This window comes from Nannospalax galili, unplaced genomic scaffold (assembly GCF_000622305.1).
Source record: "Nannospalax galili isolate Female #2095 unplaced genomic scaffold, S.galili_v1.0 scaffold696, whole genome shotgun sequence".
NCBI lineage: Eukaryota > Metazoa > Chordata > Mammalia > Rodentia > Spalacidae > Nannospalax > Nannospalax galili.
Window position 1 is genome coordinate 278,537 of NW_008338534.1, and position 24,055 is coordinate 302,591.

Below are 24,055 nucleotides of genomic sequence, written 5' to 3' on the forward strand. Positions count from 1 at the left end.
AGAGGCTGAAGAGTCTCAGCTGCACAGCTGTGTGCGGCTTTAGCTGCACGTGTGACCACAGAACAAAGTTTCTTTTTTGCCATGACACTAAGGAGTGAAGTTAATGCACTGACAGGAAATTTGACAAAACCTGGCAAAAAACACTGGCGAATAAAGTCCGATTTATTTATTTATTTATTTATTTTAAAAACTGGCTAAAACCTTATCTCTGCTCTGAGCTGAAGACCTTATGAATACTAAAACAAAACAGAAAAAAAGAACTCGAACCCAAAGCAGCACATGGCAGAGCTGTACATGCTGAATTTTAAATTTGAGGACAGGGAAGAATGGGACATTTTCTATACAAAGACTCAATTGTGCCTTAATTTTGAGATGGCTATTACAGCCATGCCTGCTGAAAACATCCAGCTTACATTGAGAGGAAGCAGGCTTAGCTTCCTAAGCCTTCTTAAACATTCTGCTCAGCATACAGACACTAAGAAGAGCCAAAGTGGCAGACTACAAAAAAAGGTACACAGCATCTGAGGTCAAAGTAGTATCTGGATATTAACCCTATGAAAACCATACCCCATCCATGAAAAGGGTGACAGTGGCAGTGTAGGGTTGGGGTGTGTGACTCAGTGGTAGAGCGAGCTTACCTAGCACATGCGAGGCCTTGCATTCCACCCCCAGCACCACAAACTACACAAAGAGAGAGTGAATACTTATACAGCAGGCTAAGAGCCCATGAACTTTTAGTTTCTGGTAGGTACACTATTAAAGGTGCTCCCAATTCTTAGGCAGGAATTTCTTTCCCTTTCTTTTTCCCTCTTATGTATCTTCTATATCACAATCAATTGCTAACATGCTACATCCATGACAGGAGTGGGAAAACGGTTAAAACAGAAGCCATAGTAGCACAAAATCCTGCTGCTGTAAGTTAAAACTAACCGAATAAATGGATGCTGCTGCTTTACTGAGGGAACAACTGAGGAGAGAATATGGTTTAGAGTCTATTACTTTGGGGACCAGCACTGTTGCACTGCTAAGTTCATTCCTATGAATGCTGTAAATGGAGAGTGAGTTTGAGGATTAAGGACTGAGAGAGGTCAGAGATGTTACATGGGCAGTCCTTCTTTTAAATTTTTTAAAACAAATTAGGGTCTCAAGGGACCTGAGCTTTTCTCAACCCTTAAATGAGGTCATGACATGGGGTCTCATCTGCAGCAGGGTCCCCTGGGTGATGGAAGACAACCCATTCCCTACTTGTGCTTCTTTTCTTTTCGCTGTTCATACAGTAGACAGAAACCTAATCTGTGATGTTCATGAGACATACATATATCTAGCTACCAGTAACCAGGAGTTAAAAAAATAAACTAGTATAAAATGGAAAGCTGACACTTCTATGTTTGCAATGTGCACAAAACAAATCTATGTAATAAGGGTGACTAGCAAGCCTCTCTATACATGCCAGAATGTGCTGGAAGAGAGATGCTCCCACTGATTTTCCATGTATAATGAAGTTACCTACTGTCTTGGTAGACCCAGATCTTGCTCAAGAATTCCATGGAAAGGAAAGTTCTCCACTTTCATGACATCCCTCACCATTACCTTCTTCTCAAGTCACCGCCAACCAATAATAGACAGATGACAAAAGGGAGATAAGGAGAGACAGGAAGACAGAGGACAAAGGAGGGCAGAAGCTGAGAAGCAGGAGCCTTCTCCCAACTGGCCTGGCACAAAATGACTTTGTCATCACTGTTGTAACTGTCACCCTTCTACATCTGGAGAAGTCTGTGCCTAAGGACGGCACACAACACAAGAAGGAAGTTGGCATTCCACATTATCTGTACTAAAACAAACGCCAATCTAACTTCCTTGGCTTTTATTTTGATTTAGCCCACTGCCTTTGGGGCCTATCCAGATCCACTCTAATTTCCTTTATAAGCAAGCATCTTGCCAAGTGTGGAGGGACTGGACTACATGCACATACACACGTCCCCTGCTTAGGATGTCTGGGTGTATGTACGAAGGCACTAAAGCGGTTTTAGAGAATGCAGGCAGCAACCCCCACCTCCTCACTTTACCTGTGGAGCTGGAGTTTCTTTCCTACCAGGAAGCTTAATGTTTGAAAGAAGTAGAGGCCAAGCTTGGGAACTCTGAGCCCTGGCCTCAGGAGGGAATACAAAAGGAGAATTCAACATCATCAAAACTGAAAGGAAACATTCCACATCTCTGCCACCCAGGATGGGGACATTAAGCAGCAGATCTTCAAAACAGCAATTAAAACAAGCACAACAGTAGCTGGGAGCTAAAAAAAAGAAAAAAAAGAAAAAAGAAAAAAGTAAAACCACTTGTTCCTTATTAGATTTTTCTATTTTCTCCTCCAGTAATGAACAGAGGTGAAACAGACATTCTTTGTTATGGAACAGTCCATCATCTTCCTCTAGCAATGCCTATATTTATAAGATTTGTTCCAAAAATTATTAACCTATACTTTCTAACTTTACATAGATTCTCAGCAATCCAACCATATTATTTTTACAGAATATAGCTACTCTTTTTTTCTCTTTAAGCTGTTGTTTCTTTCTTTATTCCTTTCTTTTGTTGCTGGGGCTGGAGAGACAGGGAGAAGGGCTTCACTGGAAACAAAAAAATGGTTGAGGAGATTCCAGTTTAGCCTTATACAGAACAGTGTGGCGCAATCCCACTTGCACACACCAGACACTCCCCCATTCAGTGACGCGCAGTTTCAGCAGAGGCCATGACAAAGCTCTTGGAAAGCATGATCCTTCTCCTGTAGTCATTAAGATAATGAATTTACTTGCTGCTGCTAAACTTATCATTTTTAAAAAATATTTCTTGTATGTTTTAAAATGTGTGATCCCCGGTATGACAATAATGTTTGGAGACTTTTCTTTTTACACTTTTTGTAAGTAAAAATCGTTTAAACTTTTTGAAGTTTCAGGAACTTGTAAAAGTTTATTAACAGGAAAGAAACAGCCGTCTATCTAGGATAAGACATGGTTAATAAACCATCTTCAAAAAACTGGCTTCCTACCCTAGAATTCCTGAGAATGCTTGCAAATTTTAAAGCAGGAAAATAAATGTTAAAAACAAAAACACTGTTAAATGCTCCCAGAGTTAGTCTTCATCTAAAATATATATTTATATATGTGTGTGTGTGTGTGTGTGTGTGTGTGTGTGTGTGTGTGTGTGTGTGTGTGTGTGTGTGTATACATATATGCATGCACTTTTTGGTCTTTTTTTTTAAAAGTTTTTAATTTTTTTCCCTTTAAGCTTATGATGGAAGAACATTTTAGCTTCTCATGTTTATTTTTACATATTTCAAATCCCTCATTATGTCTTGTAAACAAGAGGGGCTCTAGCACCCGGCTTTCACCGTAGTATCGTAAGAACTCAACTAAGCCATAGTGCAGGTCAAGGACCCAACAGGCAGGAGGAGGAGGGCAGGGCAGGACATGGGCATGAACCAAAAGCGGCAGTGGGCAGTCCCCACTGGCTCACAGGAACCCTGGGATGAGCTCCTGGCCAGAGGACACTAAGATTTAACCTTCAGTCTGCAGATATCTGAAAATAAGCTGCGCTTCACTTGGAGGTCACCACCCATGACAGAGCTCTGCTCCAATGCAGAGAGCAGTCGGGCTGGAAGGAGACGTTTCTTTTGTGGGGGCAGAGGTGGGAGGGGCATGGTGGTGATGAAAAGTGGAGATTAGGAGGAGGGCAGAGTCCATGTGAACAAGGCATTGGCAGGAACAAATGATCACTGCAAACTGATTTGTCCACCCAGACTGGCAAACGTGTGGTGAACGATGCCTGTTAATTTCTTCTGCAGCTAGGTTTATATTCACCAGGGTAAGCCAAGAAGACTACAGAATTTCTCACTCATTGTCTCACAAAGCCACTTACATGCAAATATATATATATTTTTTGCTTTTTCCTATCCATACCCATTCACCCACCTACACAAAAGACACAAGCTGAAAGTCAAATACATTAGGCATTATTGTATCCTTCACTGAAGATGCTAAAGAAAGAAAAACTCCCTTGTCCTCAATAGCAGCAAGTCACAGAGGACAGTAGAGGTCTGCTCCCACCAGGGGTTGGAATGGGCAGGTAATTGCTGGTACAGAATGTCGGCACTTCATGTTCAACAGTATGATGCAGACTGGGACATCCACACAAGTGCTAGCATGTTACCGGCACACATCTCCCCCAATACCCATCTACTTTGTATACGGGGATTCCCCTTCAGATTTGCTGTCACTCTCTTCACAATAAGCAGTTTGATATATTTTGATTCCAACATAGTACACACGTTGGTGATAACTGTGGATTAAACATTGCCTCCTGTTCGGCCCAGAGAACTACTACATTGATGCTTTTTTAAAAAAGTCTTTAAATACCAAAATAAAAAAAGCAACATTACAGGAAAAAAAAAAAAGAGGTCAAAACCCAAACAAGGTGCAATACTTAAGTCTTTGCTAAGTTATTTCTGCCTAAGCAAAACCACATACACAGGAAATACACAACACAGAGAAACAAAGGGAGACACTTGAAGTACACACTGGTTTAAGAACATTCGTTAAGTAAACGTTTCTGTCAGTGATGGCCTGGTGCTGTAACACGCCATGGCCTGGCACAGGTAATGCTCAGCGAGAGGCGCAGAGAGGGAGGAGCTGCGATGCTTCCAGGAGGCTGCTCACAACTTACTGCTTTGTTTTCCTCAAAGATAATGAGAATCGATTGGGATATGTAATTCGCATTACCCAATTCCTTTCTGATGAATTTCTGATCACACAGGAAAAGAGGGAACACAGTTTCTCTGCTTTTGAGACATCACATGATTTTAAAACTATTGAATCTTCTGTTCCCATTCAAAGTAACAAAAAGGCCTGCAAAGGACTTAATAAATTCCGATGTGCCTTGGCAGCCACTCATTTCAAAACACAAAAGTGAACACAGTTGCTCCAAGAGGTACCTGATGCCCCTGATTGCTGGACTTGGCAGTGCTCCGCTCTGCTGCTAGGTCAAGAGAAAGCTGGAGAACCTTGTCTCTGGCTGTTCCACAAGTGGATAGGAGCGCCCTGCTCTGATCAATGAAGCACCCTTCGTCTCAATGCAGCCTGACGAAGTGGCTTGAGTTGCAGTGGCTCCCTGTGCTCCTGTGTTCTCATAGTTAAAACAATAAGAAGGAAAAGCAGACGGCTGGCCAGCCTGTGGACTGCAGCTTTCTGAGAAGTCAGGTGGGATGGGACAAGGAGGGCAGGACGCAGGCACACACACAGACAGAGAGGAGAATGCACACAAATGCACATGAACACACGTGCACACACATACCAGAACGAGCATGCCTGGGCAGTTACATGTGCCAGAACACACTGGTATTTATCAACCAGCCAATCACAAAATTTTTCCTTTTTTTTTTTTAGTTTTTTTGTGTTTTGTTTTAAAGTGAGGCTCCGTCAAGTCTTCCCTCCCCCTCCCCCAACAATTCTTTTGAATTTCCCTCCCACCCAAACATGGTAGACCTAAGGACGGAAACACACCCAGTGCAAACAAAGTTAAAAAGCTATTTTTTTTTCAGTATATATGTTTCTTAGCAACAACTTCCATATAACATGAAAAAAGTGAAAAACTAGAAACTAATTTTTTTAATTTTTTGTGTTTAAATTTAAATGGTATGTGTACTTGCTTCACATTGTCTTTCTAGGTTGGCGTTCATGATTCAAGTATTTCAAGAGTGATATGTTCTCTTTTTGGATTCATATTCCAAACGAAAAAACTGAAGTTATAAGGGAGGCAACTATGTGCTCAGACAGTCTGTCAATGACCCACCTTTTTTTTTTTTCTCTCTCCGTTTTCTTTTTTCCTTTTAAAAATGTATTTATTGCAAGTTGAAAAAAAAAACGAAAAGGTCAAGTTAGTGCTGCTGCTGTTCCAAAAAGGTCACGAGGTCAGAGTTGAAAGTTCTAAGTTCAGATTGAATCCGACCCTCCTCCCAGAAGGTCACCAGGTAGTAAAGGAGCAGGGCTGCCCATCCTATGGGGATCTTCCACCGTTGGGACTCCCCACAAGCTAGAAGAATAGTTTGGGGGGCCCCACAATGAAGCGCCAGCGAGATCAGCCCCACTGCTGCCACCAGCACTGCTGCTCCACTGCCCGAGCCCGGTGGACCCACCGAAAAGGTTCAGCGCAGGTCCCACGGGGTCTGACTGGTTCTGGCTGGTCTCTAGTGACTGCCACCCTGTGGCTGGTGCGCTCGGGGTTGCTGTAGGTGTAGGGGGCTGAGCTTGTGCCAGAAAGCGGCTAACTTCATCCTCAGTGGCAAACTCGGCCAGGATGGTAGTGTTTCCCAACACACACCTAAAAAAGGTGGAAGAGTATGATGTGATTCAAGGGCAGTCCTCAAGCACACAAGGGATGGAAGTCTTCTGCTTCTAGGTTGCCTGCATGCATGCACACTTACTTGGTTATTTATTTAGATGGAGTCTCACACATCCTAACTATGTAGCCAAGGATGACCTTGAACTCCTGATCCTTCTGCCTCACCTCCTGGAGGCTGATATTACAGATGAATGTCATCATGCTTGGCTTATGCAGTGCTAGGGACTGAACCTAGGGATCTGTCCATGCTAGGCAAGTACATACCCAGCCCACCTGAATGGTTTGTGTGTCTATACCTGTGCTCATGCACACTGGGATCAGAGGTCAATCTCAGGTGTTGTATCTTAGGTGCCACCTACCTTATTTTTGAGATATGGTCTCACTCACTGGTCTGGAGCATGTTGATTAGTCTACGCTAGCTGACTAGTGAGCCTCAGGGATCTGTCTGTCTCAACCTCCCCAGTGCTGGGAATACAAGAGTATATCACCATGCCTGGCCTTTTTACATGGCATCTGGGGGATCAAACTCAGGTCCTTCATGTTTGTGCAGAAAGCAATTTACCAACCGAGTTATCTGCCCCCATTCTCTAGGTCTGTATGCTTTTTTGTTTTTGTTTTCACTATGTAGCATGATTGGCCTGGGACTCACTATGTAGTCCAGGTTGGCCTCAAACTCAGAGATCCACCTGTCTCTGCCTCCAGAGTGCTGGAATTAAAGGTATGTGCTATCAAGCCTGGCTTGGCTGTATGGTTTAAATACATTTTTATATTGCCATCTCTCCAGGCCCTGTATGCTTGTGCCCCCTCCCTGTATGCTTCTTAGAATGCAGAATCACAGATCATGACCCAGGCCTAAAGACCAGAATCTGTACTTCTTCTGAGGTAAAGCAACTAGGAATCACCAAAGTTTAAGACAGTCAGAGGATACCACATGTCCATGCCCTTAGGTAGAGTGAGTAGATACATTCTAGACAACTTATGTTGGGGGGTGGGGTGGGACATACAGTGACTCAGAATGCAATCTGAACCCTAAATGTAAATTGTGGACTTTGGAGGGTTAGGTATCAATGAATGTTCATAAATGGTGACAAAATGGACCTCTTTGGTAAGTAATGATAATAATAATAATGATGGGGGAGCATCTCATGGAAAGAGTGGTCAGAAGTATATGAGCGATCTCTGTATTAGCTTAAATTCTGCTATAAATCTAAATATATATATATTTTTAAATTTAATTTAATTTTTTTTTTTTTTTTTGGGTTTTTTGAAAAAGGGAATCCCTTTAGCTCCAGCTGCCTGGAACTCGCTCTGTAGACCAGGCTGGCATTGAACTCACAGAGATCTACCTGCTTCTGCCTCCCAAGTGCTGGGATTAAAGGCGTACGCCACCATGCCCGGTCTAAAATATTTTTAAAATCAATTTATTATTATTATTATGGGGCTGGAGAGATGGCTCAGCAGCACTCTTGCAGAGGACGTGGGTTTGATTCCTAGCACCCACATGGTGGCTAACAACTGTCCATAACTACAGTTCCAGGGGATCTGATGCCTTCTTCTGATCTTGGGCATTACGTGACACAGGTGCGCTTACATACATGCAGGCAGTACACTCATACACATAAAGTAAAAATAATTATTTATTAATTAGTTGATCAATTAACCCATACCTAAGGCTCACGGAACACAGTGGAAGAGTGGGCAAAAAGACTGTTAGAGCCAGAGGACCAGGAAGCCTACTGATAGCATCTTCAAGACACGACAGGGAAGCTGCACCCATGAAACCCCCACAATGTGGCTGCCTAAATAAGACCTGCATAAAGACACCACCAGTTGATGTGCCAATGTGTACGGGGGAAATTTCACAATGTCCCACATCCAGATAAAGAGCTACAGGCAATCAGTGGTTGCTCAGAAAGGGAGAAGCAGTTTTTTCCAGGGACCAGCTGTGATAGGTTATCCAATCCTGAGTTGTCAGACCTAAACACATGTACATACCAGGAATACTGAATGGACTAATTAGGTTTTATATATGTGTAAACACATGTATATACGCACATGTGTGTATATGTGTAACAATAAAGAAGAGGTCACAGAATTGAGAAGAGTGGCGGGGCATGAGAGGAGTTGGCGGGGGAGGGATGGGTAGGAATGATGTAACATACATTACTCATGTGTGAAATTCTCCAAAAATTAAATTATAAAAAATAAAAATTTAAGATTTGAAAAAGTAAAAACAAAATGTCAGCTGTTTGTATCCCATGTGTGGTAAGGGACCACACCGACAGCATCAGGAAAGCCAACATCAGACCCAGAGAGTACCACCCTGTCTTATAGAATGGACTCACTGCTTGGGCCTCACCATCACTTCTTTGTGCTCTCTGTGAATTTTTATCATAGCATCTGTGGCCAGCTCTTTGTCCAGAAGTCTGTCAGTGGTTGGGAGAGGGATGGTCAATGTCTGATCCATTCTCAACCATTTCATGCAAAAACGATGCTACCCATAAAAATCATAAAATTTCACCATTATTTATATGATGCAACAATAAGCAGCTAGATTCTATCATGAAAAATAACAACTTATAATATTTCACATTTTCAAAATGGTTTTGTTTACAGTATCTAAAATTTACTCACTACTTCAGAAATTATTTACATTTAAAATTCTGATTGTAAGCCTAATATACAGGAGAATGCAGACATAGGCAAAAAAGATCACCACCTCAGAATTTGCAAATGCACACATGACAGAGTTACTTTTGTGTAGGCTTGTGTTAATGTTTAATTGAGAAAGACCAGAACACTCATGTGTGCTTGTCTAGGTGGGTGCAATATAAAATACTTACATGTGCAGTGCAGTCTGGGCCTTGGCTGCCTCTTGTTTGGTGCTGTATCGGATCAGGGCAGTGCCCTGGGTTAGGTTCAGATGGAATGTCAGCAGTGGACCATGCTGCATGCAGATCGTTCTCAAGGTTGACCCATCAATCTAAGACAACACATGTGAGTTAAGAGGTGGAAGTGGCATGGGAGAGGCAAATTTTAAGATATTTAAAGAATGAGACCGAAGCCTACTATTTCTATTTTGTAAACAAGATTAAAAAAATTTTTTTTATTATTATTATTTTATGTGTATGAGTATAATGCTTGCAAGCAGGTGGGTGCACCCACGTTGTACAATGCATGCAGAGGTCAGAGGTCAGAAGAGGGCATTGGATCCCCTGGAGCTGGAGTTACAGACGACTATTAGCTGGGAATTGAACTTGGGTCCTCTGCAAGAGCAGCCAGTGCTCATAACTGCTGAACCATCTTTCCAGTCCCCAGCAAGATGTTTTTTGATAAATGTAGTTCGAAATAAAAACATATGATCCAACCTTATGGCCTGTTTTACTAAAAAGGTGAAGAAATGAGAATTTAAGTAAACATGCAAATCTACCAATATCATCACTAACATTTTTTTTTGCTTCCCCAATAAGTAATCTCACAAAGTGATAGAAAGACACTGACAAGAAAAGCACCCTGGACACCTGACTGTTGAAGCTGGCCTAAGCACATGCTATTCATTCTAACACTGTCACATTTCTACTTTGTACAGAGTTTAGACTATTTCCATTTTTGTTTTTTTGAGACAGGGTCTCCCTGTAACCCCAGCTGGCCTGGAACTCACTATATAGACCAGGCTGGCCTCAGTCTCACAGAGATCTGCCTGCCTCTGCCTTCTGAGTACTGGGATTGAAGGCATATACCACCATGCTTGACTTACCTCCTTTAAAAAAAATTTTTGTGTGTATGTATGTGTATGAGTGCTTTGCCTGCATGTATGTTAAGTACACACATGTCGTGCAGTGCCCAAGGATGCCAGAAGAGTTTTGTTGGATACCCTGGAACTAAAGCTACAGACGGCTATTAGCTGCCATGTAGGTGTTGGGAACTAAACCCAGGCTCTTTGCAAGAACAGTCAGCACTCCTAATTGCTGAGCCATCTCTCCAGTCTTGCACCTCCTTTTTATGAATAAGTCCATTTGAACAAAGGCTGTAGGGGATTAGGGTTTTCTCCAACCTATGAGTTATATGAATGAATCTATTTACTCTATGGATTAAGTTTACATCAAGATTTTTAAATAATTAAATATAAGATCTTTAAGCATTCAAATACTTCAGTTTACTTCACTGGAAAATAAATAGATTACTTATTGGGATTGGGCACAGTTGTACATGCCTTTAATCCCAGCACTCTGGAAGCAGAGACAGGCAGATCTCTGTGAGATTAAGGATCAAGGCCAGCTAGGTCTACATAGTCAGCTACATGGCAGGACATGTAGTTCAGTGGGAGTGAGCTTGCCTAGCATGTAAAGGCTTGGGTTCAACTGCTAGCAGCAGTAGGAAACCTGTAGCTCTTTATAGAAACTATTTGTTAGTATATTTTATAAGTGACATGAATTACTTGAGCATGTCAGTATATGCCACCAGTTGACTTTTTAGAGACAGATACCCGTCTTTCAAACATACTTTGGTGGTGAAAAGTCAACTGTCTTAGACATCAGATTTGCTTTAATAACAACTTAAGCTATGAATGAGATTAATATTTGTTAGATAGCTTTAATTTTTAAATAAATCAATTCTTTCTAATGTAAACACAGCCAATCTCACACTGAGCTCATACACATATGTGATGCATACTTACTATTTTTTATTGGATAGAAGGAATGAATGGGCTAGCATGCCCAGGCTCTTTCAAAACAGGGAATCTCAATGCTTCTCATTCTTTCTACATTATAACCACTACATGGTGTGATAATTCTTACAATCTCTTAAGAGAAAAATGAGGCATATATAGTTTTAAGCATCATCATGTAAGATTCTTCATACTGGGGCTATAGATAGAGGTAGAGCATTTGCTTACCATGTGTAAGGCCCTGGGTTTGAGCCTTAGCCATTCCCCAGAGTCTTCACCACACTTTAGTCAAGTATTAGCTAAGGAAATAGAGTGGGGTTTTTTGCCTTTTTTTTTTTTTTTAAATAAAGACACTATAGGTTAGAACTCTTTATGCAGAACAGTCTGGCCTCAAACTCACAGAGATTCACCTGTCTCTTGAGTGCTGGGATTAAAAGCGTGTACCATCATGTCCAGCCTTAAACTAGAACTGAATCTGAGTTGATTAGTTCTGTAGGTAAAGAATGCTTTTCTCAAACATGCCTAGAAATAGCACCTTATGATTTACTCCCTATAAATAGGTTCACTAGGCAAGTAAATTTTGGCAAAATGTATTTTTCCCACAGAGAATCAATATAGATACTAGCATATTACATACTAGCATATTACAATGTCTAAGAAATATCGTAAGTGAAGAACTCTATTTCCTTTTGTTTAATCAACTATTTATATATTTAATATTTTATTTATTTATTTATCTATTTATTTATTTATTTATTTGTCTTTTTTATTGAGACAGGGTCTCCTTGTAGCCCCAGCTGTCCTGGAACTCACTATGTAGACCAGGCTGGCCTCAAACTCACAAAGGCCCGCCTGCCTCTGCCTCCCAAGTGCTGGGATTAAAGGCATGTGTCACCACGCCTGGCTTAATATTTAATTATTTTAATGTGTATGCATGTATTGCATGCGTGTAGGTAAGTGCACCCGTGTTGTGCAATGCCCTCGGAGAACAGAAGAGGCTGTCGGAGTTATGGACAGTTGTTAGCTGCCATGTGGGTGCTGGGATTCGAACCCGGGTCTTCTGCAAGAACAATCAGTGTTCTTAACTGCTGAGCCATCTCTCTAGCCCCTAATCAACTACATATTTTAAAAACTAGGTCAGACGCCAGGTGTGGTGGTGTACGCCTTGAATCCCAGCACTAGGGAGGCAGAGGCAGGGGATTCTCTATGAGTTCAAGGCCAGCCTGGTCTACATAGTGAGTTCCAGGACAGCTGGGGCTACAAGGAGACCCTGTCTCAAAAAAAGAGACAAATAAATAAATAAAATATTAAATATATAAATAGCTAAGGAAATAGAGTGGGTTTTTTTTGTTTTTTTTTTTTAGCAGGTTTACAGCATGCTAGTCAAGTGTGTTCTACCACTGATCTCTATTCAGAGCCCTAGGTAACATGTGTTTGTGGTGTATGTGTTTGTGGTTCATGTTCATGTGCATATGTGGGTATGTGGAGGCCAGAGGTCAACATCAAGTGTCTTCCTCAATCTTTTTTCACCTTATTTTTTGAGGTAGGGTCTCTCACTGAATCTTATTGATTTGGCTAAGCTGGTTGACCAATGAGCTCCAAGGATCTGCCAGTCTCTGTCTTCCCAGTAATGGGGTTACAGATGTGTTGCTGTGTCCAGCTTTTATGTGGGTGCTGGGAATCTGAATCCAGGTCCTCATGCTCTTTGCCAACTGAAGCATCTCCCTGGCCCCTCCAGTTAACTTTTCTGTCTGTAGTTAAATCACACCTTCCTAGTGGAACATGGTGGTGCAGGCCTTTAATCCCAGCACTTGAGAGGCAGAGTCAGGTAGATCTCTGTGAGTTCCAGGCCGGCTGTGGCTACAGGGAGACCCTGTCTCAAAAAGACAAAACAAACAAAAAAAACCATACACGTACCTTCCTATTTGTTTCCAGATTCCATATATCTATGCAACATACTACTGCTGTTACACAGATATCACCAGGTCACATAGCCAAACTCTCTCTGCTTTATAAACATTTCTAGCATCATAAAGGCTAATGTGAGGCCTTCTGGCCAGCACCCCTCCAGTCAGGAATAGGTTTTGAATCTCAGTGAGAAGGGGAAACCTATTTGACTTCCAGGCAAGACCTCTACAGTGGCCAGGAAATAAATGAACTTTCTTTTTTTTCCCTTTTCTTTTACTTTCGGAGACAGGAACTCATCATGGAGCCATGGCTGGCATGGAACTCGCTGTGTAGATCAGGCTAGCCTCAAACTCACAGAGATTTGCCTGGCTCTGTATCCCGAGTGCTAGGTTATCTGCTAACCTCCTTCATCTCTCAGTTTCTCTCATTCTTAATAAAATCAAGTCCTATCTGGACAACCACCAGAAAGCAAGATTACCTGTGGAGTGAGATTGTGAAGAACCAGCCAGTAACTAGGACGAACAGAGCTACCACCATCACTCCAGGTAGAAGCTGTAAGCAACCAGAGGAAGGTTAAGGAAGAATGATTTAAACACATATGTGCTTGCACATATACAAGCACTAAAACCACTCAAGAAACCATGCAAGTGAAACATTTTCATGTAGACCACCTGTCTCTTTTCTCCTTTTACATTCTCCTACCTGACCCTGGTCTTCATGGTTTCTCCTCTTAGTCCTTGAACCCTTCCAACTCTTCTGCTCATTTGCAGGGCAGTATTTCCCTCCTAGCATCCTCCCCCTATAATTAACCATTTCTACTGTATCTGCCCCTTGAGAGGTCCTGGGTCATTTGCCTGTACTAATTGCAACTTTTTTTTTCTTTTTTTTTTAAATGGCTTTTTTAAAAAAAATTTATTTTATGTGTATGAGTGTATTGCCTGCGTGTTAGTTCACCCGTGTTGTGAAATGCCCACAGAGGATAGAAGAGGCTGTCGGATCCCCTGGGACTGGAGTTTCAGACAGCTGTTAGCTACCATGTGGGTGCTGGGATTTGAACCTGGGTCTTCTGCAAGAACAACCAGTGTTCTTAACCATGGAGCCATCTCTCCAGCCCCCCCTCCACTTTTAAACTGACACTATCATCTATTTTTTAAAAATATTTTATTTACGCCAGGCATGGTGGCGCATACCTTTAATCCCAGCACTCGGGAGGCAGGAGGATCTCTGTGAGTTCAAGGCCAGCCTGGTCTACATAGTGAGTTCCAGGACAGCTGGGGCTACAGGAAGATCCTGTCTCAAAAAGACCAAAAAAATAAATAAAATTTATTATTTTTATGTATACGATATATTATTTTTATGTATACGATGCCTGCATGAATGTGAGTATACCCGTGTTGTGCAATGCCTGGGGAGGTCAGAAGAGGGAGTCGGATCCCCTGGAACTGGAGTTATGGACGGTTGTTAGGTGCCATGTGGGTGCTGGGATTTGAACCTGGGTCCTCTATAGGAGCAGTCAGTGCTCTTAACTGCTGAGCCATCTCGCCAGCCCCACTAATTGCAACTTTCTAATCAAAATATGCTTTTTCCTCTAGCAGACAACCATGTTCTCTGTTTGGCCCTGTTCATGTCCTCCCCATGTTGTGAACAAAGCTGCTCTTGCTTCTTTAGGCAGATCCTCCTCACCCGAGGCAAGCCGAGAGTCCTGTGTCCCCCACCCCCTGACTGATCGGGGTGCTGTGCTGCTCCAGGGAGATGCCGGTTTCGGATTGGTTAGGCCAGGGGGTGGACGGGGCAGCGGTGTAGTGTTCCTGGAGGAGATGTGATTTTTCCACATCTTGTTGGAGAGATGAGTGGGGTTGTGTCCTATAGGATCTGGGGACCACGTGGATTTATAATCAGGGAACTTTGCTGTAAGAAGAGAAAATTCAGGAAGTAGTAAAGTTAGATGGGCACCTCTGTCTTAAATTTTGTCTCCACAAAACACACACGTATATTTATATTCTGAAAGTAGTAGTGCTGAGTCTGAGGCAGCCCCTGGGATCCATGAACCCTGCCTGCCCCCAAACTAAACATACCACTAAGAACAGTAAGCACACATTTTAAGAATAGTAGTATTCTAGCCAGGCATGGTTGGCACATGCTTTAATCCCAGCAGTTCTCTGTGAGTTCCAGGCCAGCCAGGGCTACAGAGAGACCCTGTCTCAAAAATAGACACCCCCCCGAACAAAAGTAGTATTAACATAGAACTCTTCTCTGAGCTTACTGAATGCAAAATTTTCAATGGCTGTTACTCTAGGTTGACAAAACTATCATGTGAATTTTAGATTGAATAAGGTAACGAATCTACTTTCTTGGGTAAACACAACTTGAAAGGGAATACAAATTGAAGGAGAAAGTATTCCTAAAGAGATATGGCTAGAATGTTAAGCAAAACTAAAATATTTTATAAATTCTCACTGATTGCATGAAAAAATAACTAGAAAATATGCTTTCCTCATGCCTTCATCCAACATGTTACATACAACACTTTTTTTTTAGGGAACAGTCAACAAATGTTTACTATGCTTAAGGCACCCTACAGCACTGCATATAATACAGTTCTCTGCCAGAGCCTCTGGTTCTCAGATGAGAGACAGAATAGCAGTATTGCAAAAGAACTGGTAACCCTGGCAACAGCACATATGTTCAATACACAGAAGACAGAGTGCTAGGCTGCGAGCAGGGGCTCTGCAAAGACAGATCTGAAGGATTAATATCAAGGGATGGGCTCAGGAAACCAGGAAAGGGGAATTCAGGTTCAGTATAAGCTCCCTGTGTGAGTATGTCTTCCTCCAATATTGGCTGAGAAAGTTTGTGTGGGCAGAGTGTCAAGGAGGCTGCAGGTGGACTGTGGCTGAGTTACGTTGTAGAAGTTTCCACAAGATTCAGTACCAAGTGTTAAAACTAGGGTGAGAATAGACTAGACCAGGAAGAGTGGATTTGAGAGATCTGAGTGCCAAATACAGTCCTAGACAGAGTACTGCCTGGGGCCTGGGGGTGAGGGAGAAAAGAAAAGGGGAGACAACAAGCTCCAGTGATCCTTGTCTCTGCCTCCCCTGCACTGGGATTATAGCTGTAAGCCACCAAGCTTGCCTCTTGTATGTATGGGCTGGGGATTGAGCTCAGGTCCTCATGTTTGTGCAGCAAGCACTTTTCCCATCCCCACAGCTTCTCCCTTAGCTCTTCTACTCCTTAAGTCTCCAAAAACAAACAAACAAACAAACAAACAATAAATCCCATGAGGAACTTAATGTTGAATTAATCAAGATCCTCTTTTTTAATTTGACCATGTGCCTTTTACTCTGTAAATCAGATTTTTGGGGAAAAGCAAGCTACTATTGGCTGCTACAAGGACATTAACTGGAATGAACTGGCTCCTCGTCTAGCCCTTGATGTTGGTAGGCTAGTTAATAGAAGAAGCATTTGGGTCTGCCTGATGGAATGCTCCTACCTGTTTAAGATTCTAACCCTACTGGTCCATACTCCTGTCTTACCCTGTCTCTGTGAGACTAGAAGATCCCTGAGTGGATGGTGAATACAAAAACTGTGCTTGCACCTTTGCTGACCTATGCACATCAACTCCTCTAAAAGCATTCCTTATAAGGGTAGTAAATGTCAGTTTAGAAAAGTGAACCTGATGGAAAAGTGCTAACCAAGGGGAAAGAAGTCACCGCTTACCTGAAGTGCTATGAACGTTGGTAAAGGAGTTGTCAGAGGCACTGTAGGGCCAGGCACCAGGTGAAGGCAGCGAGGTGTTGAGGGAAGAATTAGACCCTTTTGGTGACAAATAAACAAGAAAATATTAAAGACAAATGTCAGTATAGCCAGGGAAACTTTGGGAATATTTAATTTAAACTTAGAAGAGAAAACAAAATGTATCTAAACAATAAAAATGTGAAAAGAAATATTCTATTTTCTGGTTAAATTATTAGGTATCTGCAAACAGAAGCAAAGCCACACGCTGACAACTATGAAAATGCTGGATGTTGAATACACACAGGCCTAATGTACTTGCTTACCTGTGGTGTTATCCCGCAGCAGTTGGTGGTCGGTATCTACAATGGGAGATGTGGCTGTACCCCCCAGCACACTTCCTGGGGTCACATAGGGGTCAGATTCAGGGTCAATATTTTGGATACCTTTCCATGGCACTCCTGGTTGGAATTCTGCGACAAGAAGAAAAATGTTAGGGGTAGGATGCTCTTAAAGAAAACACACACATCAGTTAACCTAAAACTTTAAAATTTTAATTATTAAAATAACTTTTTTGGGGGGGGTCTTTTTGAGACAGGGTCTCCCTTGTAGCCCCACCTGCCCTGGAACTCACTTATGTAGACCAGGCTGGCCTTGAACTCACAGAGATCCCCCTGCCTCTGCCTCCCAAGTGCTGGGATTAAAGGCGTGTGCTACCACGCCCGGCTATTAAAATAACTTTTAAGGTAAGAAATGGCCTTGTGAAAAACCTAAACAATAAATCTATTGTCCATCAGATTTTCACCATGAAATAAAAAAAAAATTTACCCTGAACATGAACTCTTCTTAGTAGCACTTTATGCTAATATATTGTCTATGCATTCACCTGTCTGGTAGTGAACTAGAGCAATCTCATGAAGGGTTGAGCCCATACATGATTTTCCTGCTAATAGAGGAATTTAGGTCTTAAGGATAGGAAAGCAGGAACAGATGCCTGGGGTATCGACATCAAGAAGTTGGAGAAAATCTGGGCTAGAGACTAGTGACCTTTCCCATTTTCTTTACTACGTATTGGCCAAAAAGCACAGACTACTACGCAGTCTGTCCAGGGATAACTAGGAGTAATTTACTGATCATGAGAAACCCTAGACTACATGTGAAAGATTATGTTCTACTGACCAATTGAGGTTATACTTTTTTTTTTGGTCTTTTTGAAACAGGGTCTCCATATAGCCCCAGCTGGCCTGGCATTAGCTATGTAGACCAGGCTGGCCTTGAACTCACAGAGATCTGCCTGCTTCTGCCTCCTGAGTGCAGGACTAAAGGCATGCACCATCACGCCCAGCAGTTTAATAAGCTTTTATTTCCCTAATCGTGTTGAGAAGGAACAATACGCATTATAAATATGACAAGAGGCATTATTTCATTCCATTGCAATAAAATGTAGCTATACACATTCACGTCACAAATGTATACGAGCAAAAAAGAAGTCTGGAAGGACAAACAGAATACTGAGAAAGAGAAAGGGTGGGAGGAAGAGAGAGGGAGGAGGAGGGAATCTATATCTGGGAACTAACTGATACAAATGCTCAAGTAATGAAAAAACCAACTCAACGCACACTTCAAAAGGGGTCATGTTACAAAAACAGTAAGTCCCAGTTATAAGGTTACTTATTTTTATCCCTATATCCCTCCTCTTAAACATTTTTGCTTTTCCCACATTACACATTTCATGGTGTATGCCTTGCCTTTATCAGACAATAATTACTGAATGAAAAAAGAAAAAAGCGTAGGCCTCCTTCAGTAAAGTGGGTTGCAGCAATGTGTTTAGAACCTGAACTTAACAGAAAGACTATTCTAGAAAAAGTGTCTTCTGGATGATACCTGGAGGCCAACTGGCATTGCTGGATTTACTTCCGATTTTATTTGTTGGTGGAGATTTGGCAGGCAACCAGCTATCACCAGCAGGACCCGTATGGCCACCCAGCGTGTCACCTGGGATTATATCAAACTGGTTGTATGGTGACCCTCCTCGGGTCTTACCAGGAGCCACTATAGCGCCTGAGAAAAGAGAGAAGTAATTAAGAAAGGATATATATCAGGCAGTTAGAGAGCCAGTACACAAAACTTTTCTACCATTTTTTTAAATGAAGAAATCAAACAAATACAGTATTTTAAAGTTCACAGAATATTGGGGCTGGAGAGATGGCTCAGTGGTTAAGAGCACTGACTGCTCTCGCAGAGGACCTGGGTTCGAGTCCTAGCACCCACATGTGGCTAACAACTGTCCCTAACTCTAGTTCCAGGAGAATCTGATGCCCTCTTCTGACCTCCGTGGGCACTGCATGATACTTACATACCTGTAAGGCAACACACACACACAAACCCACACACGCAAGCAAACAATAACTGTTTTAAAATTCACAGAATAAGAGCACTGGATTAGGAGGCTACATGGGAGACCTAGCCTACCACTAACAGAAGCATGGCTGTAAGGCTCGCCTCTTCCCTCTCAGTGTCTGCCTAAGCCCACAGCGGTGTTCTTCTTCTTCTTTTTTTTTGGGGGGGGGGGGTCTTTTTGAGACAGGGTCTCCCTGTAGCCTCAGCTGTCCTGGAACTCACTATGTAGACCAGGCAGGCTGGCCTTGAACTCACAGAGACCCACCTGCCTCTGCTTCCTGAGTGCTGGGACTAAAGATGTGTGCTACCACACCCAGCTCTCAAATGATGTTCTACTGTCTCCCCACAGGCTTAAGGGCTGGTTGGGCCTGGGTTATCTGGAAGCAGCAGTGTGCAGATTTCACTAGAGAGAAAGCCATCTGCAATTGCTTTAAATTCCAAGGCAATGAGATGGAATTCCCACCCAAGGTCTTTGCCAGAACAAGGCTAGCAATGAACTTTGCAGCTCTGAGCCCTGGGCCTCACACACAGAACAGCAAGTCCTTTGTCACTCTATTCCCAAGGGCATTCCTGTGGCTTTGTTGGTACTGTTTCATGCATTTTCATGTAGGAAAAATTGAAAGCTTAAGATTCCTTAAGTTAACAACAACAGGAACAATAAAGTGTTTTACTTTAAGTAAAAATTTAGGAGCCCATGGGATACTATTTTCCTTATTTCCCAAATGAAGTTCATATATTCTACCACTCGGCATATTCTTAGGATGGTGGTCCCAAACAGATAAAATGATCTCCAGGATAATGTATTAAAATGCTTGTATAAATATTGAATAAAACAATCTCTTTGGTTTGGACTAAAGGAGTATTATGAAAACTATCTCCATTCTCAACTAAGAGGGTATTTGCTTTTCTGGAGCCAATGACAGAAATCTGACTCAGAGGCACGCCTCAGTGTAGTGGAAAATGAAAATAACTACCTCGAGGACTGCTAAGTAAATGGGAGAACAGTATCTATATGCTCTGAAGAGAAGATACTTTACCTCTGAGACATTTCCTCACATACCATTTTATATTTATTATCCACACCAGGTAAATTACTAACCTAAGGGAGCCATGAAAGTGCACAACACTATGATGACATAGGCCTAAGGTTACTCAGTTCATAAGCAGATTTTGTAATTTTAGTAAATCATTCTTGAGTTTAGCAGGGCAGTCAGAGAGTTCTGTGTGACTCTTTCCCCAGTCTCTAGATGGGCTTACTTCTTAAAGAAATTTTATAATGGGCTTATTAAAGTGGGTTTATGATAGAAACCTGAAAGGCTATGGACTGAATGAGTTGGCTGGGCTGGACCTGCTTGCCCAGGTAAAGACAACTGGACACTATTTATATTGGTTCTCATGGAGACAGTTGAGTCCAAGTGAAATGTTGACAACTGAAACAAACATTGCACTGAAGGCTGAGAGAAGGTTTGGAATTTCTTATCTGTTTTCTAGGGAAATGGTGGAATGGTAAAATCAATTATGGAAAGTTGGGGCCAACACACACTCGCAATGAAAGCTTCTGTTGCTTCCAATGCTGTCCAGCAAGAGAGTGCAATTCACAAAGAACAAGGAACCCTGGAAAAAGTGCAAACTTTGTGTAATTCTGATCTTATTAATCATCTTTTGGAGCTTAAAGGGCAGATTTTCTTTCTTTCTTTAAAAAATATATTTTTATGTGTATTTTGCCTACATGCATATGTGTACTATGTGCACGCAGTACCCACAACCAGAAGAAGGCATCAGATCCCCTGGAACCACAATTACAAACAGTTGTTTGTTAGCTGCCATGTGGGTACAAGGAAATGAAACTGGGTCCTCTGCAAGAGCAGCAAGTGCTTTTAACAGCTGAGCCATCTCTCCAGCCCTCTTTCTTCCTTTTTAAAAAAATATTTTATTTATTATTTTTGTTTTATGTGTATGTGTATATTGCCTGCATGTAAGTAAGTGCACCCATGTTGTGCAATGCCTGTGGAAGACAGAAGAGGCTGTCGGATCCCCTGGAACTGGAGTTACGGACATGTGGGGGCTGGGATTCGAACCTGGGTCTTCTGCAACAGTCAGTGTTCTTAACCGCTGAGCCATTTCTCCAGCCCCTCTTCCTTTGCTTTTTGAGACAGGGTTTTGCTATGTATCCTGGTCTAGCCTTGAGTTCACTATGTAGCTCATGCTGATCTCAAACTTGTGGTAATCTTCCTTCTTCCATCTTTCAAGTGCTGGGATTACAGGCATTGTACAGCCATACCCAGCTTAGGGAAGGGGTTTTAAAAAACCAGATATTGATCTTCAGTCTCTCAAAAAACCACAAAGCTAGGAGTTTAATTTGAGGCTAGCCTGGACTACATACACATAGTAAGACCCTGTCTCAAAAACCCAGCCAAACAGAGAAGCCAGCAATACAAAACAAAACAAATAACAACAACACATCCCTCCATAAGAGAAACAAAAACCCCTCCAGGGGATTGTGTTCTTCCAGTAACTTTAATATGATTGTAATCTTTCATTTTTTTTTTAATTTTTAAAAATTTTATGTGTATGAGTGTATTGCCTTGCATGTATGTGAGTGCACCCGTGTTGTGCAATGCCGCAAAGGTCAGAAGAGGGCTTCCGAGTCCCCTGGAACTGGAGTTAAGGACGGTTTGTAGCCACTATGTGGGTGCTAGGAATCGAACCCGGGTCCTCTGCAAGAGCAGTCAGTGCTCTTAACCGCTGAGCCATCTCTCCAGCCCCATGATTGTAATCTTATAGATGCCCGTTCAGTCATTACTCTCAATTCCATGGCCAATGAGAAATTCTGTCACCTTTAATTAGGACTAGTACTTTAAATTCCTTGTAATCTGAAATGCAAACCTAGCGTTCCTTTTCCTTTGATAGGTGATCATAAAACTGGGGAGGGGATCAAGAGATTCACTACCAAAAAGTAAAAAAGATTTGTGGATTTATGATTCAAAATAATCATAAAAGAAGGAATAGTAATGCACATTTTAAACCCAGCACACAGGAGGCTGAAGCAGGACTTTGAGGTCCAGGCCATCATAAAGTATAGAGGAAGACATTACCAGAAAAAAAAAAAAAAAAAAAAAATTCCAGGATTCTTGGTCAAGGCCTGCTTGGGGATCAGAGGGTTCTGCTAGCAACACAAGGGTGCTCTCTTACCATTTTTGTGCATGGTGGCTTCTTGTGTGGCCACAGAGGGCAGCCCTTCCATCATGGAGGTCCACTGTTTGAAGCGAGACTCAGTGCCAGCTTCTTTGCCACCAACCATGCCATAGTCCATGCCACTAGATGTGAAGCCTGGAAATAGATCACGGTTATGTCTAGGTGTTTCCTGCATCAGAAACCAACAGTCCCAGGCAGAACCCAAGAATGGCTTTGTCACTTACAGGTTAATCAAAGTTTCTGTAGAAATAGATACTTGATTCAAAACTCTGATCTTGGGTTCTGCTTGATAAAAACTCTATTGTCTCTTGGTTAAGGTATGTTGTCACTGCCATCTAATTAAGTGCACCTTGGTGCCTACCCACACTCACTTTTTCACTGAGTAAACAAACATTTGTGTCAAATAGTTGGCTGAGATCAACCACTGTCCACTTAGGTGGAGGAGACCACATGTGACCAACATGGAAGAGCAGCAGTGATGGGGCCAATAATAAGGGTGTCTGGGGTAGGATGCTGCAGAGGGCCTCACAATCTAGGGCCCAGGAAACTCTAGTTAGTACAAGGCCTGACTCATTACAGTCAAGCAAGCCCGGGAATGTCAAGAAGCTCAATGGCACTACAATGTTTGCCTGCCTATGAGACACAGGGTGGCTGACAGTGACAGGGAATGGGAGCGATGAAACACACTGACAAAGAGCTTCACATATTGGGCTGGGTCTTTTTCAGAGAACTTTTTAAGTAAATGAGAGAGAGGAAAAAAAAATGTTTTGTGTTTTAGAAGGAAAATTGGCAGTTTAAGAATGGGATAGATGGAGGCTGGGGTAGAATTGGAAAGACTGCTCTGACACAGTATTTTCAGTGAGGAGCACATCAAGTCACAGGAGACTTTCTGACTTTTGAGACAGGGTCTCTCTGGAGCCCTAGCTGGCCTGGAACTCACTATGTAGACCAGGCTGGCCTTGAACTTGCAGAGATCTGCCTGCCTCTGCCTCCTGAGTGCTGGGATTAAAGGCGTGCGCCACCACACCCGGCTGGAGTCATTTTTATGAAAAAGATATTCTCAGTTCAGAGTGCCACAAATCCCAGGAAAGCCAAGTGTTAGGCTCTCCCTCCTCCAGAGAGCTAAAAGCCACACAGAACCTGAGAAACTTCCTAATGAAGTCTCATGGGGCCAGTCATCTGTTCTCCATCAAGTCATAATGTACAGTTTTCAAACTGACTCCCAAAAGATAAATTAAAGGCTTAAACAAACAAATTGGGCATGGGAAGGAATATACACAGGATGAGAATGAGCTAGTAAGAGCAGCGTGGGCACAGGAATCAGGGGTGGGGAGGTGGGTGATGTTTCACCATAGCCAGGTGACAAGGGTCTGGCCAAATGCCAGTCCCTTGCCCCCAGCAAAGAGGCACTGGGGCCACAGTCAGGCCAAACTCCAGCTGTTTCCACTTTACTCTTCTACTGCAAAGCCATGCCTTAGGATGGATCTTCCTCAAGTTCTACAGACCCAGATCCCAGAGGTCCAGGTCATGTTCTTCTCTGGGCTTATCCTAATGGCCTGGCTTAGTTTTATAAATGCATAAATCAAGGTGACATCTGATACTTTCTTGTCCTTCATCCAAAATGTCTACAAAGATCCCTGTTTCTCCACACATTTTTTTTTTTTTGGTCTTTTTGAGATAGGGTCTCCCTGTAGCCCCAGCTGTCCTGTAACTCACTATGTAGACCAGGCTGGCCTTGAACTCACAGAGATCCGCCTGCAAATG

General features: G+C 42.4%; 1 protein-coding gene across 2 annotated transcripts in view; it reads right to left on the reverse strand.

The window, feature by feature from the left end:
- Window positions 1–5,430: 5,430 nt before the first annotated feature.
- The window catches only part of Tnrc6b (trinucleotide repeat containing adaptor 6B), a 74,802-nt gene continuing 56,177 nt past the window's right edge, over window positions 5,431–24,055 (reverse strand). The window contains exons 15-22 of one of the 2 annotated variants that reach the window (XM_008833170.2): window positions 22,289–22,426; window positions 18,581–18,757; window positions 17,023–17,169; window positions 16,682–16,777; window positions 14,648–14,872; window positions 13,443–13,516; window positions 9,231–9,370; window positions 5,431–6,366 (exon numbers count right to left, since the gene is read on the reverse strand). In XM_008833170.2, the coding sequence (XP_008831392.1) occupies window positions 5,979–6,366; window positions 9,231–9,370; window positions 13,443–13,516; window positions 14,648–14,872; window positions 16,682–16,777; window positions 17,023–17,169; window positions 18,581–18,757; window positions 22,289–22,426 (1,385 nt within the window). In that variant the 3' untranslated portion in view covers window positions 5,431–5,978. The remainder of the gene's footprint in view (window positions 6,367–9,230; window positions 9,371–13,442; window positions 13,517–14,647; window positions 14,873–16,681; window positions 16,778–17,022; window positions 17,170–18,580; window positions 18,758–22,288; window positions 22,427–24,055) is intronic. The other variant, XM_008833171.2, reaches the window with a different exon arrangement.